This window comes from Triturus cristatus, chromosome 11 (genome assembly GCF_964204655.1).
Source record: "Triturus cristatus chromosome 11, aTriCri1.1, whole genome shotgun sequence".
Taxonomy (NCBI): domain Eukaryota; kingdom Metazoa; phylum Chordata; class Amphibia; order Caudata; family Salamandridae; genus Triturus; species Triturus cristatus.
The window spans coordinates 297,247,852-297,265,946 of record NC_140594.1 but is presented as its reverse complement, the minus strand read 5'-3'; the positions used below and the strand labels follow the sequence as shown (position 1 = coordinate 297,265,946).

At 46.6% G+C, this 18,095-nt stretch overlaps 1 protein-coding gene across 2 annotated transcripts in view; it reads left to right on the top strand.

Moving 5' to 3' along the window:
• The window catches only part of DDX54 (DEAD-box helicase 54), a 100,357-nt gene that overhangs the window by 56,244 nt on the left and 26,018 nt on the right, over positions 1–18,095 (top strand). For both annotated transcript variants that reach the window (XM_085635628.1, XM_085635627.1), the window contains exons 4-11: positions 494–682; positions 1,555–1,604; positions 1,944–1,985; positions 2,582–2,677; positions 3,238–3,359; positions 3,757–3,818; positions 15,843–15,974; positions 17,197–17,407. In XM_085635628.1, the coding sequence (XP_085491754.1) occupies positions 494–682; positions 1,555–1,604; positions 1,944–1,985; positions 2,582–2,677; positions 3,238–3,359; positions 3,757–3,818; positions 15,843–15,974; positions 17,197–17,407 (904 nt within the window). The remainder of the gene's footprint in view (positions 1–493; positions 683–1,554; positions 1,605–1,943; positions 1,986–2,581; positions 2,678–3,237; positions 3,360–3,756; positions 3,819–15,842; positions 15,975–17,196; positions 17,408–18,095) is intronic.

Below are 18,095 nucleotides of genomic sequence, written 5' to 3'. Positions count from 1 at the left end.
TTAATGTACCTATCTAATCCTCTATTACATGTTCTTCTCTGTCTGATCCTTTGGCTGGCAACATCCTCTTAAACCTTGTTCCGGTAACAGTTTGTAGTACTCCACGTCTGATCTTTTGATTTGAAGCACCATATCCTTTACCAGCAAGTCTGTAGCATCCCTGTATCTAGTGACATGACTGACACATGCCCAGTGTACCAGTCGGAGTGCACTTAACTACTTGTGCTTGAATGTTTGACTTGGAACCCATTCTCTACCAATCATAGTTGGTAGCGCCCCTTGTAGTTGACCTTGTGACTGTCGCACACTCCTTGATGATCCATAGTGTGAGCCAGTCCTGTTTTAGATTCTGTGATTGTTGCAATTCATGTTGTGGGATTGCTAAGACTAGTTGATCGGTGCTATGTTGGTGATTGTAGCCCCTGTGTTTAGTGCCTCTTACAGGAGACATCCTGTTGATATCATGGAAAATTTGCTTTATTCTGTTTTTCAGACTGTGCCAGTGATCCTCGATGGAAAAGATGTGGTTGCGATGGCGCGAACAGGCAGTGGAAAGACTGCATGTTTTCTTATTCCCATGTTTGAGAAGTTAAAGGCTCGTAGTGCGCAGACTGGTGCAAGAGCACTTATCCTGTCGCCAACACGTGAGCTGGCATTACAGACTCTCAAATTCACCAAGGAGGTAACTTTAGGAAGTAGATCTTCTGCTGGGCTTCCCCTCTGCTTCACCATAGCTATTACTATTGCACCATTTCTTGTAGCTGGCAAATTCAACCATAGTGCGCTTATACTGCTTCTATAGTGGTCCTGCAACTTTCCCTGAATTCCACTGTACTTGATGTTCCTGCACTATTCACTGCAGTTTTTAATTAACAACTTTAATACTATTTTTGCTACAGGTTTTGCACTCTGTACTCCTGCACCACTCCCTATAGCGCCCGAACATCCAGCATGCCTACAGCATTCCCTTCAGCGTCTGTAACGCAGTCCGCCTGCAGATGGCCTAGATTGAGCGTTCTTCATTTATTCCAAACCTCTCCCACCCATGTCCGATGTTCTTGCACTGTTTCCTACAACTCCTCTATAGTGAAGGCTCCTGCACCGTTACCTACAGTTACCTATTCAGCATTCTTGCACAATTACCTTCACCTCCCCATCCAGAGTAATTGCACTATTCCCTACATCTCCCATAAATCCATTTCCTTGGATCATTCCCAGAGCCCCTCAAATGCAGAATTTTTACACCATTTGCTGCAGCTCTCCGTTTCCTACATCGCATTCACATCCAGTGTCCCTACACCATTCCCTGCATCTAAACCTTAGCCTGATTTTTCTGTACCATTCCCTACAGCTTGTGCTCCATTACATTACTCTCCCACAGACAACACTGCTTTTGCACAGTGATCCCGTCCCCCCCATCTCAACTAGTGCTTACAGCTTTCAGGAGCATACATATTGTAACTGTTCTCCTAATGTATTGCTTCTAGTATTTAAGACTGAAACGTGTTTCTTTATGTGTTTTGCTTCTCTTCTTTCCTCATTTTCCTGTTGCAGCTGGGAAAGTTCACAGGCCTCAAAACTGCTCTGATCCTTGGAGGAGACAGGTATGGACTTATAAAATGTATTTCATCAGCTAATATTGAACACTTATTTAGATTCAGCAGAGCTGCAATGACCCTGTGCCAAAGTGTGGGAGCACCCAACTTCAGTGTATATAGACCACACGTCCAAGCATGGGATTAAGAGTGTGCTTTTAAGTGCATACTAATTCCTGGTGCCAGTGTGGTGCTAGTAGAACACTTTTGGCCAATCTAAGAATATGCCTTTTAGTTTGATTTGTATTTCTGGCTGCTGGAAGTAAAATGATCCCTGGGGCTCCCCTTTATTATACTATTACACACTTGATTGTGCTTTAACAAATGTTTCTTCTTCTTACCTCACAGAATGGAGGACCAGTTTGCTGCTCTGCATGAGAATCCAGACATGTAAGTTTCAAGTTTAGATTGTGGAAAAGCTGTGGAGCGTGCCTCTTTTGGCGAGTAGGAGAGCTAATGAATGATTTGTGCAAAAAAAAGTATTTACACACAGTTATAGTTCTTAGGAGAGGAAGGTTAAGCAAAGCAAGGGTAGTTAGTGCTATGGTTAAATTAATGTGCATAAAAGCAACATTAAACGTGGTTAGGGCAAGTTTATCTTGCCCCATGATGTGGCGGAAGACTCTTCATGTAAGGGGTTGGTTTATTTGCTGTTGGTTGAATGTGCATGGGCAGCTAAACAACTGATAATGTATGCTTCTTTTAACCACAATACTAACTAAACATAACTAGTGCATTGAAACTGCTAATCTAAAAGGTTCTATTTGTGGTGTTTATGCTCATCCGTAAGTTGGTCTGCAATGACTGATTTCAACTCACGCCATCAGTGACAGTTGTTGAACTTGTTGCTGTGGATGGTGACTGGACATGTATACTGCAATCAGTTTGTAATCACCAATCCATGTGGCTTATGTAGACTTTTCAATATTTTTACATTTTGTATGTCGTCTTGGTCCCATTTATCAACCATGCCTCTTTTCCTGTAGAATAATTGCCACACCTGGACGTCTGATGCATGTTGCAGTAGAGATGAACCTCAAACTTCGCAGTGTGGAATATGTGGTCTTTGATGAGGCTGACAGGTCAGTAATGAATGATATTTTGGATGGATTTCAGTGGTTCCCTTCCCATGGTCAGGGAGGTTCGCTTGGACCATGGGTAGGGGGCAACTGAAACTCCCCTCTTGAAGAAAGGGTCGCCACACGGCCTCCCATAATCAGAAGATCCCCAGCGGACTTCTGTATGGGAAGTGCAGATGGAAAAATAAGTTCCTCTTCTCCCGCTTATTCGAGCATAAAGGGATTACATTCTGCAATTTGCCTGTCCTCTATTAGCACCTACTTTTTCATAATTAGGCCTCATTGGGCTGGCCACCGCTCATGCGGTCTTCCAATTGCAGACCTTGCACCAAACTTTATTGTTGCCCATTGGCAGTTTGATCATCCTGCTGTCCAGTTTGGCAAATATCAGAAACCGCCATGATGTTAATAATACCCGCCTCCGCCCTTCTTTCCCTCCTCTGCCCCAGATCTTGCTGCTGACTGTACCCACCACAGACCTTAATCATCATCCCTAGCTATAACTTTCTGAAAGTGGCCCCATTTTCCTCCATTAAAATTACCCCCTGATTTTGTGTTTTTAGACTGTTTGAGATGGGTTTTGCAGAGCAGTTGCAAGAGATCATCGCGCGCCTGCCAGAGAATCGCCAGACCGTGCTCTTCTCAGCCACCCTCCCTAAACAGCTAGTGGAGTTTGCCCAGGCAGGTAGGAGTCAGACAAGTTGTTTACTACCTTTGATTTGGCTATCATGGGTTCCAGCTTTTAATCCTTACTGTCTGCATTCCATTCAAGTCTGAAAAGCTTCTGCTGGAGATCATAGTATGTAGCTTGCTGTGGATGTATTATCTGTCGCAGATCTTCAACTTTCTCTCCACCTGTCTCCTTGCTGCCATGTACTGTTCCTGTCTTGCATCTTTTCACTTTTCTCCATTTGCCTTCTCCTCTTCTCTTTTAACTGGGTTTTCTTTTTCTCTTAGCTTAGCTATATTAGCATTCTTTCTCGTTTCCTCCTTTAAGAGCTGCCATGGTCTGACTGTCCCTCTCTTCTCCTCTTTCTTTATCTCACTTATTCACACCTATCCATCTATGTTATCTTTTGCAGGTCTCACAGAGCCAGTTCTTATCCGTCTTGATGTGGATACCAAGCTGAGTGATCAGTTGCGGGTAAGAAGCAATAGGAGAGAAATTGGTGAAGGAATTAAATGAATGCTGAAAGATATGTAGATCCGGGACTAAGCAACAATGACAATATCGTCACCTTATTTTTTGTGAGTTGAAAGTAGTGCTTACAAATGCTGCTGAGTAAGTCTGGATATCAAAGCATGCAGAAGACAAGTTGTGTTGTAATTTTTAGTGCTCTTCTGCAGTTCCTTTAAAGTCACTGGACTGTTATATGCGGACACATGACTTTTCTGCACATACATATGTATCGCCTCCATGCTCCGCTGCAGTTTGCTGTAAACCCCTTGACTGGATGGACCATTGAAGGCACCGAGTTCAAATGCAGTTCCCATTTAGTCTACCATTTCTGAGGTAAAGGCTCCAATGACATGTCAGTTTGCGCTAAATTGTGATGATGGTGTAATATGACAAGATGGATTATTCCATACTAGAAACAAGGCGGAGACCACCAAATATTGTTTGCCGATTCCTGTATGGTGGCTTGATTCTCAAACAGTTAACCTGAAGGTGTAAGGGCATGAAGAGGATGTTTGTTGTTACTTGTGGATTTTGGGGTCTATTTTTAAGGGAAAAGCATCCAGATGGCAAAAAAACCCTGCCATCATCCCACAATACCTCCATTTTTCAGTCTTCTGTAATAGCTATAAAGGTCATTGCAAGCTACAATCAAACATTGCCTGGCAGGCACCTTACAATCTCAAAAAATCCTCATATATTTCCTTATAATGACCCTCATATGTCCAGGTCCGTCAGTTGTATATACTGTTACTCGTCAGTTGTATATACTGTTACTTTTTCACATCACCTTCTTTTCAACTCTGTACTAACAACATTTCTGGCAAGACAACAGATTTTGGACACAAATCAACATCATCAACTGGATAAATGAGAGCAGCCTTTGCTTGAATGACCAAAAACAAAACATTTAGCCTCCATTGGTATGTGTGGGTACCAGTGCCTCCTGAGCAAAGTCCTGTTAACAGTTTTCTTAACAGTGACAAGTGCATTTAGAAAATCTTGGTGGTGTCAGCTTGAAATGGTGGACGTTTGTGCCAGATGGATGGGTTATCACTAGTGTGCCTGTAAGTAATCTTCTTGGATGGAAGTGGGCTAGATTAAACTTTCTACTGCTTTCAATATGCCTTTTCAGTAGCACTAAAACAACACCCGAAATTCTCCCAGGCAACTACAGTCCGTTCAGTTTTCATGTGCTTTGTACAATAAAGCTCATGCACTTGCTCTTCAGACTGCTGTAGTTGTCTATTAAGAGCATTCTAGCAGCTACACCAATAGGTTATACTCTCACCTTCACACTGATGTCATTCCCCATATAAGTCTGTGTGCAGTCTCAACAGTTAAGGTCTGCAAAAGTGTAGGGTGTACCAGGGTAGGGAAGTGTCCGATAGATTCTTCTACATTATAATGCCCTTAGAGAATGTAAGTCTGAGGGGGAGGTCAGTTCCCTCTCCCCTTCCGCTCAAATAAAATCTTAAGGTACCGCAGAGAGAGGTGCTGGGCACACTGCAAGATATATTGACAAACATGTTCTGAAACTCTGGGCATTATTGGGGGCAAGGATCCCTTTGTTTCTGAATCTGGCAACACACTTGTTCATCCTACGTCCTAGTACCTCAGCAATCACCCAGCCCAGAGAAAGTTTCCTTGAGCGATTGAGCACAAGGAAAAAGTAATTGAACCGATGCCCAAGACCGCAGGCCCTCGTAGTAAAAAGATGCCCAGGTTCGTAAGTACGACACCCGTCTCCAAGAGCCATGTGTTGAAACAAGGCTGCATAAGAAGTCCCACGCTGAGGTAGATTGACACCACTACTGTAGTTGGCATCAAGTCCCGGGCATGAACAAAAGAAATGGGCACCCCGGGACATCTGCCACTTTTGGGTTCTGATCGGCATGAGAGGGGGCTTTGGAGCTTACCACGCCTTTCCCCAAAGGGTGGCAAGCCTCAACATACATTGGGCCATCCTCGAACCCAGGGTTTTGCACATCCTCGCTCGGACCTGAAGTCTATGCCGAAGGTGCCACCAGTCGATGCCGAAAGCTTTGTCGGTAATTGGATCTGAAAAGTTGTCCGTATCGAAATCCACCCCACCATGGGAAAGATTTCGGCAAAACCATCTCAACCTAAGCCCTCAGAGACCATCCCTCATAAAAGAAGGCTTGTCTTTAAAGAGCAGCTTCTGTTGGAGGTCTCTTTGGATTAGGCACCAAGGAAGGACTGAGCACAAGCCATCTCCCACATTTCCCGATACCACCACCACCACCTCCTCCATCTACCCTACCTCTGCCTTCACCTACACCACCACAGGCATTCACAACCCCTCCCCCACCAGAGGCACTTTAGGGGTCCCCACACCCCACACACGTATTATTGCACTAGCAGTCTATGTGAATCCATGGACCAATACAACTGCCTTTAGACACAAGGGTAGTTGATGGCCCTTGGGAAGACTTCTGTGTTGACGCCCTGGTGGGGGGGGGGGGGTCAAGATTTGAACCAATATCCAGCTAGAGCTTCTCCATCAGATGAGGTCATCCATAGGGCATTTAAGTACCACAAAATATATGTGGTACAAGAGGAAGAGAAATTCCTAGTGTAGACTCTCTCCACGGTCCAGTTTCTACCCATACTAAAATCTGCCCCACATAATTATCAGTAAAGGCTAAGGTGGTGACACCTAGGATTAAGAAGAAGTATTCGCATTTACTAAGTAACCCCTCTTACAGAAAGCCCACTGACTTCTTAGTGTAGTAAAGTGCCCCTTTTGACATGACCACCCCTCTTTTTGCCTGGTATTTGATGCAATTTTGACAGAAAGTCCACTGGGCTCTTGCTATCTAGGTTCCCAGAGCCAGATCTCTTTCCCTAAAACTATACAGCTGTTCCCCCATTTGGCCAAACCTTTAGCATCCCTGAAAGTCCCTACTAAATGGTACCACAAGTACCCAGGGCATTGATCCTACAGAGGGTCCCTAAGGGCTGCAGCCTGTAATGTGCCACCCCAACCTAAAAAACCTCACTACACCTCAAATATAGCCATCCATGACCCCTAAACACCCCTCAGCACCCCTTAACTCGACCTATCCCATAATCTTTAAAACCACTTACAACCCTAAACTCCACCCAATCCTGAGCCCTATAAACTCTACACCACCCCAAACCTCTGCCCATCACTAAACCTTAGAAATCTCCGCCAGCCCTAAACTCTACCAATTCATGAACCCAAAAGCCCCTTAAATCCTCAATATGCCACCCTTCCCTGAACCCTAAAAACACCACAGACCACTAAACTCCACTCCTCCATGTACCCTAAAAACCCCTCACCATCCATGCATTCCACCCATTTATGATACCTAAAAATAAAACCCTCACCACCCCTAAACTCCATCCATCCCAAAAAACTGTTTTCGTTGCCTATCCTCTACCCATTCCTGACCCTTAATAACTCATCACCCCTAAACATTACCTATCCCTGAACCCAAAAACCCCTCACTAGTCATAAATTCCAGCCAAGTTAATGTACTTTTAGATTTTTTATTTAAAATTATCTTTTCTTTGAAATGGCTGTAAACGTCTTTGTTTATGTGGCTGCTTTCCGGTCCACTGCAGTCTCTCTGGGGCCAATTGTTGACTGAGAAAACTGTCAGCTGCCACGCTTCTTGGTTGATTCTTCCAGCATGGCTCCCGCATGCAGTGCCTCCCTGGATTCTCTCACTACCAACAGGAAAAAGTGCCCCTCATCTCTCCATTTATAAGTTATTGCTAAACACAGTGCCCCCACCTAAGGTCAGCGCCTCCTCCACAGGTCAGCGCCCAGTGCGGACGCACCAGTCGCACTGCCCTAAAGCTGGCCATGCCCGCATTACATTTTCTAAAGTTATTGGTCTAATGCTGACTTGGGGGCACACACAAAGAGGTTGTTGACTCGTTATGCGCAGAGGCCGCGTGCAGCGGGTACGCCAACAGCAAGCATGCCTGCGCCCGACCTTCACCAGGCCCACTGCCCCGTCTGTTATCGAAGTTAATGACTCCGCATCAGCTACTCAGTTAATACTCTCTATAACCTGAGAGACTTTAATCAATCCTCAGGAGAAACCTGCGGTTTAAAATCACTTCCCTTGTAGCCAAGAAGGGCTGGTAACCTGTCAGACATGCAGGTTTACCTGCTTGGCGTACTCCTCGAATAATTTGGGTGTGATCACTGATCATGATATGCATTCTGGCAGCCAAGCTGATTCCTCAGAAACCCTTGCTTTTACTAGGGCGCATACGTTATCATGTAGCCACCATGTAGCCTCGCCAGCCCAAATAGCCTTCAATGCAATGTTAGATCCCTTTCTAAGCACGGCATTGAAATTTGGGACCTAATTTCCTCCCTGTTCCCGGAAGTATTCTTTTTGACAGAAACGTGCGTGTGTGCACAACCACCCTTCCTTCAGTTGCGCTTGCGCTCCCAGATAATTACCGTATGATCAGATCTGACCGAGAGTTCAAGTTGGGAGGTGGAACTGCGATTGTTTTTCAAGATACGATTAACGTATCACTTGTTGATGCATTAATTTCTGACTGGGTAGAATTGGGTATTTTCAAACTGGAGTTTCCTTCTGGAGACTTTTTGGAAAGGAGCACTTGTTTTTCGCCCCCCTCCCCCCCCTCAAAGCCTAAGAAAGATTTTAGTCAACGCCTATCTGCGCTTATTGCCACTCACGTATTGTCGACATTATTTCCTGCTGTTGGGAGACTTCAATTATCATGGGGAAGATCTCTCTAACCCAGAGGTAGCACAATTCATCTCCAACATGGGTTGTTAGAACTACATCAAAAAGTTAAAGGCCCTTCTCATGCAGCTGGTCACAGCCTAGACTTAATATTTACTAATGCTAGAGATCTATGATGTGACCTTCCCTTAGCTCTCACCTGGACAGATAATTTCCTACTCCAGTTTCGGATGCCATACTCAGTGGGGACAGTCAAAACCACATTTGGAGGCCATAAAACTCTGCGACAATGGCGTCAGGTGACCTCTGCTGCTTTTACTAATGTCTTCGAATAGCCAGTGCCCTTCCCAGATCTCAATATCCACATCGCATTAGCACAATTTAATAAATCCTTATATCAGGTTTTTGATAGCATTGCACCTCTATAACAAAGAGAAAACCTACCATCTAGCCCCCTACCCCCTGGTTCACAAAGGAGCTGAGACAGGGCAAATCCTCCTGCAAAAAACTAACAAGCATTGGCATAGCCAATAGGTCTCGCCTTTGGGACCTTATAAGTGTTTAGCCATGCAACAGTTGCATAACTAAATACTTATAAGGTCCCAAAAGCGAGACCTATTGGCTATGGAAAGCGGCCGTGCGGCCGCGAAAGTAAAAGTGATCACGATCAAACATCAAAGCGGCCGTGCGGCAGCTAAAGTGAAAGTAATCACGGCAAAGCGCGGCAAAGCGTGGCGTGCGCGCCCGCGTACATGCACTGTAGCTCCAGGCTGGCCTGGTAGCACTTTTTGGAGCCCTCTCAATAAGTCTCGCCAGACCAGCGCATGCGCTGGGTCAGGCGAGACCTAAAAAGTGGGGGTAACAATAAGAGGCAGATCCTACTCTCCTACAGCATCCACCCTAGAGGACTTCAGAAGAAGCTCAAGACCTGGAACGACCGGCCCCTCCATCGCTGAACAGCGCCCTCCCTGACGGACTTCAGAAGAAGATCAAGACCTGGAACGACCTTTCCCTCTATCGCTGAACAGCATCCACCCAGAGGACTTCTGAAGAAGCTTAAGACCTGGAACAACCAGCCCCTCCATCACTGAACAACACCCTCCCTGGCAGACTTCAGAAGAAGCTCAAGACCTGGACGACCTGCCCCTCCATCGCTGAACAGTCCCCTCCCTGGCAGACTTCAGAAGAAGCTCAAGACCTGGACGACCTGCCCCTCCATCGCTGACCTGGCTCTTTGCCAGGGACACCTCACCCTCAGAGCCCAAAAACCCTTAGGGGTGGCTGTGCTGCACTTTACAAATGCTGATTGATGGATTGATTAATTCATTTGATTGATTGATGGATTGATTGATGGATGCATTGAATGATTGAAGGATGGATGGATGGATGGATGGATGGATGGATGGATGGATGGATGGATGGATTAATGGATGGATGGATGGATGGATGGATGGATGGATGGATGGATGGATGGATGGATTGAATGATTGATTGATGGATTGATTGATTGATTGATGGATGGATTGATTGAATGATAGATTGGTCCCAGGACCAGATCTGCATGGGACCCAGAGACTGCACGTAAGGATCGACTCATGGCAGAATATTAAGAGATCTCACATCATTTTTAGAGATCTCCTTCGATCTGCAGATGTCAGTCCTCAGAGGAGTTTATTTCCTCACTTGTCGCACTCCACAGGCCCCATCTCTTTCTAGTATTGGCCAATATATACTTATTGCCAATGGTTGAGGGCAGGTACTGTCATGGCGGAAGAGTGATCACTCATTGGATCCTGACCCTAAGGTCAGTGCCTTCCGGCACACTGATGAGGGCAGGTTTCTGTGTACTGCGGCCCAGAGTGGATTTGCGTCATAAGTTACTTGATAGAATGGGTTACTCGACAGTCTCCGTTCCCTTCTCTTAACTGGATGGCTTTCCTCCTTCTCCTGTTTGACCCGTGCCACCCCTCTGAAGCATAGTTTGCGTACCATTGGTTTTGATTGGATGGGGAGTATTCTTCCACTTCTGATGTCATGGAACTACTTTCTTTTTGCTTTAGTTTGTTACGTCACCCACATCTCTTGCTCTTTATTTGCTTGTGCTCTTTCCCTCGCTCCTCGTTGTTCCAGACCCTCCCTTCAGTACTCCTTGGTGGTCCTCCAGGCACAGAATGGAGGCCTTGGTGATGCCCTGGAAGTTGCCCTCTTTCTACCCCATTTGCCAGGCTTCTTTCCCTTCCTCATCACTCTTCTCCTGCTCCACAGTAGCCCCCGTTACTACCTTTGTCAATGCCAGGAGGTTTTAAAAATGTTCCACCATTGCCAGAGCCAACAATGGCGACGAGGAATGTTCAGCGTGTCGTGTCCCCCAATGCAGCAGCCATCTTGAAAGTATATAAATGTATACTTTTTATTCTTTTAATATGGCCGGTCGAAGCATTCTAAAAGTCCCCAACACGTTGTCTGTACATCACCGGCATAGGAAGTACGATTGGCTTTGCCAATGCTTGTTTGTTTTATTTTTATCACTGGGAAAACATTTTCCTCCCCAGCACCCACATCAGTTTAGAGGGTTCCTCTTCACTGAGAAGGGATTCATCATTTCTTTTGGAAAGACTAAATGTCTGAATATTTCCTAAGCAGGAAAGTGATGATTGGTCATAATAATTAATAAACCCTGCAACACGTGGCGTCCCAGACTTGCACAAATGTGGAAGGAATGCCCCCCCACTGACAGAAGATTTATATCCGAGTGACTCAGGGCTGGATTTAGAGCCCTGCGGAGTAATGCACTCATAAAAGGAGGATGGAATTTCCCTAAAGTTTGTGACGAGCACCCCCCGTCAGCGTTTCACCCTAAATGTTTTCACTGTTGCACAAGTGCAAGCCCGACTCTTGTGCACCAGGCGGGTGGTGGGTAGTGTGTAGAAAGACTGTGTGTAAGTGAGAGTTTGTGAACGGGCGGGGCGGAAGCCGAGACATCCTCGTGCATGTGTCCGTGTTCTTGGACGGCTGATCGCGGGCACGAGCATGTGGGCACTTGTAAACGATCCGTCTGGAGACGGGGAGGCGAGGGGGAGCAGCATATAATTTATAAATGTAGCCGGGCCGCTGGCAGGGGATTCTTCCAGAGCTGCGCCGACAGGTCCTGCTTGTGCCCACGCTGCTCCTGAGGCCTGGTGATGTATGGGGGGCTGTAGCGCTTATCTCGCCTCGAGGCGCTTGGGACCAGTTAGCAATGCTCGTAGAGCGCTAGAATTCCCGAGCCGGGTGTTTTTAATGTACATTGAGGCAAGAGCGTTGCCAGGGACAGCCGCTGGGGGAGGGGGGGGCTGTGTCTCCGCATGAGGGCGCTGATATTTCTCTGTAAATGTGTCCATTCTTGGACTTGTGGGGGCGGGCTGGCGTCCTGGGACGACTCTTTAAAATGCTTCTTTTTAACACGTTTAATTTTGGAGTTCTCAGTAAGAGGCGAGGAATGTCTGGAACGGGACACGGTGTACTTTTTTAAAAAAAAATTACGCATAAGTGGTTGTTTTTCTGAGCGCCAGAATGGTACAAACGGACAGTACCGCAGCCTGGGAGGGGGGCCTTCTGCGGAAGTCCCGGGCAGCAAGCACAGACTGCTCTCACAAAAGGAGAGGTTTTACCAAGGTGTTTTCGATGTGTTTGTCTCCTTGGCACAGAGCCCTGCGCCGTGTCGCTGACCTGATTACACCAGGCCCGGCTCCAGGAAGTCATCTGGCGGGGCCACGGCGGCCCAATCTCTCCATACGCTATTAAAAACGAGGTGTGTGTGTGTGCGCGCGCGCGTTAGGCAGCCGCGGATGCGGTGAGGGGGGTCGGCAGCGGCGGGGTGTGTGTGCGCGCGCGTGTGTCTGTGTGTGCGTCTGCGCAAGCGCATCTCCGAAGCGCGTCCACAGACCCCGATCCCTATCGCTGCGTGTGCCCCGGTCTGTCTCCCTTTAGAGGCATCTCGGCGACAATAGGTCTCGAGAGCGAGACCTAAAAAGGCGCTGGCTAAAAACGAAATATCATATTGATAAATATGCCTTCAGACTAGCTCTGTCTTCCTATCACAGGCATATCAAAGTATCCCATAAAGGGCATATTATCACTCAAATCGAGCAAGCAGGCAATTCATCTATAGAACTTTTCAAAATCCTTAACCATTTTGTGAATCCTTCTGTCTGCTCTCAAACTATCTCTGCCTCACAAGATCTGTGTAATGCCATAGCTGCCCCTTTTTTTTTTCTTTCAGCAAATTCCACAAGCCCTAGACAAAGTCAAATCCAACTTGCCCCAGGGCCCATGTCCCTCCTGGGTCACAGCTTTGCTTTGGCACCAGCTGGCCTCTACTGGCGTGGCTTTGTTTAATCTATCCTTTGACCCCTCCTGGCCTTTCTAAAACACATTTGAATGTTTAGTTGGATTTAGGCATCTCTCAGCACCATCACAGCACCTCCAGTGCAGCATCCTTTCACTAACAGCACAGCACTACCTCCGCATCAGAGCAGCACCACCACCTCTGCATTAGCACAGCATCATTCTGCGCCACCAGAGCATCACTCAGCACCCTACCAGCATCTCCTCAGCACCACTCAGCATCACCACAGCACCATCTCAGCATCACCACAGCACCACCTCCACGTCAGTGCACCACCACCAATTCAGCACCAGCGCAGCCCCACCACAGCACCAATGCAGCACCACTTCAGCAGTAGCACAGCAACTCCTCTGCAGCAGTGCAGCATCACCTCAGCACCAGAGCAGCATCACTTAGCACCACCTCCGTATCACTCAGCACCACCTCCTCACAGGTACACCACCACCTCAGCACCACCTCAGCACAGCACCACCATAGTACCACTTCAGCATCAGGTAGTACCATATCAGCACAGCACCACAACCTCATCAGTGCACCACCACCAGTGCAGCACCACCTGAGCACCAGCGCTACACCACCTCAGCAGTAACCAGCAGCATAGCACCATCTCCGCATCAGCACAGCACCACCAGCGCACCATCAACTCGGCACCAGTGCAGCCCTACCACAACATCAGCGCAGTACCACCTCAGCACCAACGCAGCACCACTTCAGCATTAAAACAGCACCAGTACAGCATCACTTCAGCACCAACTCTGCATCACTCAGCACCACCTGAGCACCAGCACAGCATCACTCCGCATCTCTCACCACCACCTCAGTATCACCTGAGCACCACCTCTGCACAAGCACCCCGCCACCTAAACACCAGCACAGCACCACTTCAGCATCAGCACAGCATCACCTCCGCTTCAGTGCAGCACCACCACAGCACCATACAGTATCAGCACAGCACCACCTACCTCTTCATCAGCGCACCACTACAAGTGCAGCACCAACTCCGCATCAGCGCAACACCAGCACCACATCAAAAACAACACAGCACCACCTCAACAGCAGCAGAGAATCAGCACAGCACTACCTCCGCATCAGTGCCCCAGTGCACCACCAACTCTGCACCAGCGCAGCTCGACCACAGCACCAGCGCAGCACTACATCTGCAGTAACTCCGGCACATCACACCTCAGCACAAGTGCTGCATCACCTCGGCACCAGGCCAGCACCACTTAAGACCAGCACAGCACAATTCTACCACACACTTCCACAACTAACAATTTCAATCCAAGTTTCAAAGTTCCACTCCATACCACATACCTCCACTCGACTCCTAAACAAAACACATAGGTAAAAAACATTGTCATTTAAAATGCAAGTAGCTCTAACTCTCGCAAATGCGAGATCTATTGCATTTCTAATATATAAAAATGACATCCCTGATAACCGCATATAGAGATACTAATAATACTCTGCCTTCGGCCATGCAGAGCAGGGCTTAGCCATGGGACCAGGCTGTGTACCCAGCCCTCTGAGTGACCAATCCACACTCCATACGGCCTTTGCCTGTGCCCAGTAGAGGTTGACTGCTGGGTATTTGCTTTTGCCAGGTGCTACTGCCAGCCCTCAGCAGGCAGCTCCTGTGGTGTATAACCTTTGCAATGTGCACAATGTGGAGCTGGCTTCACGGCCAGACCTACAGAGGGTATATGGCCTTTGGCCAACCCTGAGCAGTGACCAACCCCCACTATTTATGGCATTTGGCTTTCTGCAGTGGAGGCCTATGGTCCAACCATGCCCCAACCATGTAGGGCAGCCAGTCCCCACTGCATAGAACCTTCAACTGTTCAACCTGTTGTGGTGCAGGGCCTGGCAGTCTCCCAACACCTGCATCAAAATGTTAGTGAACAGCCAACCATCACCACATACAGCTTTCAGCCCTATATAGTGGGTTTTAGCAACATTGCCTGTTATACGGCTGGGCCCTGCACTCCGAGCATTTCGGTTTCCAATCTTGCTGCGTAGGCCTTCAGTTGCACGCAGCTGAAGTTGACTGCAAGGCCTGTCCATAGCCCAGCGTCCATGAGACAATTTGTCTCTGTTGCATCTGGACCGAGGCTCTTTTTATTCCTGTGTTATGTATTGATTTATGGTTCACAACTTGTCTTCATTATAGGTGTTCTAAGTGATGTCATCAAGGTTGTCATATGAGATGTCATCAGTGATGCCATCAAACATGTCATTTATTGTCATTTGTTATAAATTAGGTCATAGCAGCGCTTGGCGGGGGTGTGAGTTATGGTTAATTCACTTAACGATAACTGGTGAATTTCAGGGTTTTTTAGGTTTCCTTTTGTAACCATAATTACACTTTAACTGTGTGTTTTTTCAGTGAACATCAAAGACTTGTAAGCAGTGCTAACCATAACTTTACTTTAACCTTTGTCTTTTCAGCCAATATTTAAAGAGAAAATATTTTTGTTCACATTAAATGTAGTAGCTCAGTAGTAATGCAATAGCTTCACTGAAAAAGAACTTCTATTCACATCTGGGGATATTCTGACTCTACTTATGCATTAACAAAATAAGGGGCTTGCCTTAAGTGTGAATTTATCTTTTACAGTAACTCAAAATCTTCTTATGCCTGAGAACATATTATGTGCTCAATATAGCATCCCTATTGTCGTTGCTTAAAGGCAGGAATACAGTATATACTGTTCTCTTGAGATGTATTACCTATTTCTGATGCAGACGTCTTCTCTATCCATATGCAGATGTGATAAAGTAAGAGGAATTGTAATATTAAAATGTTGGGGTTAGGATCACAAAGACAAAGTACCCAAAGTACTGATACATGCTAGATGATCCCAATGTCTTTCATTTTTGCAGCTTGCTTTCTTCCTTATGCGTGCTGATGACAAGCCTGCCATTCTCCTCCACCTGCTACGGAATGTTGTGAAGCCACAAGAACTTACAGTTGTATTTATTGCCACAAAACACCATGCAGAGCACCTAAAGGAGGTAAGGCCTGAGTGAGGGTCAGTGTCTTGTGCTTACTCATACATAGAGGCAGAGCTGACGTTCCTGTTTATCCTCTTGATCTCTCACCTCTTCATGACTTGCATTGCTTTGCTTTGTACGCCAGCAAGAGGAATTCTGTGCCTCACAATCTCAAATCCGAGCTAGAGCGACATTTAGAAATGTATACCTCCTGATTATCTACGCCCATTTCCAGTGCTTACTCCTGGTCTTGTACTCTTCGTTTGTACCTTAGCTTGCTCCGCCTTCCGTATTCTCCTGTATGACTGGTTCCAACACCTCCATCTCTCTAGCTCCATTTGCCATTTGTTGTTTCTCCAACTCTGTGATGACTACTTTGTCTCTGTGTCTGTGCTTGCTCTGCCTACTCTACCCTTCCAGCTCAGGCAAGGTGTAGTGCTTTTATTTTATGCAAAGTGATGTTTAATCTACTTGGAATGGAAGCTCCCTCTCCCAATATGGCTCCTAAGGCATGCGTTCCTTTAAGTGCCCAGGCGGCATGCACAAAACAGGTGGTGACTGGAGGAGAGTTTGTGGACCAATCGGTAGAGTTGAAGCATGGAAGAAACTTGGCCCTCAAGTTGTTTTTGAAGAAACACTGGCACTGTAGCCATCTGAGGCCAAAGCTCTGAAAGCATGAGCGTGCAATGGTACTGCACTGCTGAACACATTTATTTCCCTGTCCCGTCTGGTCTTAGGTGGTCCACAAATTGTTCTCTTGGGGCTGTGCCTTGGTTTGTTGTATTTGAAGCACCCCAAATCTACTCTATTACTGCTGATAAAATTACATTGGGCAGAAGTATGAAACTTGGTGTCCAAAGGACTAAGGGAGACTACATAAAGCTGGCCGTAAGGCTATTTAGGCTGAAATTAGAGGCAGCCCCGTATTGAAGCTCACTGAGTAGTTCTGATTAGAGATGCTGTGTTCTGTGCATACTTGTGAATCGTCTTCTGCGTCTGCCCATACGGTGCTCGTTGCGTGTGAGGCAAACAAGCATTTCTGCCCCTCATGCCATGCTTACCCTGTGTGTTTATGAAAAGCTTTCATTGCTGTGGCCCATGCAGTGGCTGGCCTGAGTAGTTAATGATGGAAAGCATTTTTCTATACAAAAGCCTAAATTATTGAATTTACCAATGCTTGTATTATGTGTACCGTGACACTCAACTGCTCAAACTGTCATCTCTTTCTGATAATTCTCTTCAGCTGTTAACTGTAGAGGGCATAAACTGCTCCCACATCTACAGCTCTCTGGATCAGACAGCTCGCAAAATAAACATTGGCAAGTTTGTGCATGGCAAGTGCTCGGTGATGATTGTAACAGATGTAGCTGCCCGTGGAATTGACATACCCATGCTGGACAATGTGATCAACTACAATGTGCCACCCAAGGCCAAGCTCTTTCTGCACAGAGTGGGTGAGTATCTGTGAGGTGCACTTACTTTTGGCCAGAATGTTTGGTGGCAAGTGTTGGTTGGAATTGTTCATGAATGCTTTGGGATCTTGCACAGGCTTCATTTCCTTAGGCATCCCTTAGGCCCAATCAGAGAAAAGCCAAACACAGGAGGGTGTCAGTATCAAATTCTCCTCTCAATAGCTGTAAGTTTAAGAATGAGAATGCAGAAAGCAATGGGGACAAAAGCTGAACGAACATGGAAGCCAACAACTCTTCTTCCTCTGAGAACTATTCATTCGAAGACACTCAGGGTTCTATGGACAGGGCTGCTCATCTGCCTCTCACCGCACGGATTGTGTTTGGATTGTGATGTGACTTTCAATGTAGTGCTTTACTTTTCTGTTTTAACACATCCCACACAGCTGTATTTTAACATTAACACTTTTGAGGGGGTTTATAAGTAAATAGCACGTGATAGAGTGGGATGTAAGTCTTAAGATTCCCGCCTATAAGAAAGCATACAGAGCTCAATACTTCAGTTGCTGCCCTTAGTGCTTGGACATTGGTGAGGTAGACAATGCTGCCTTTCATGTAGGAAGGTGGGTGCCTATTACGAAGAAATGGTAGCACCGCGGGATTACAAAGTGTGGCACAAGGTATCAGAAAGGGAAGCTTTTCTGTTGTTGCTTTTTGTTAAGGTGATGTCAAC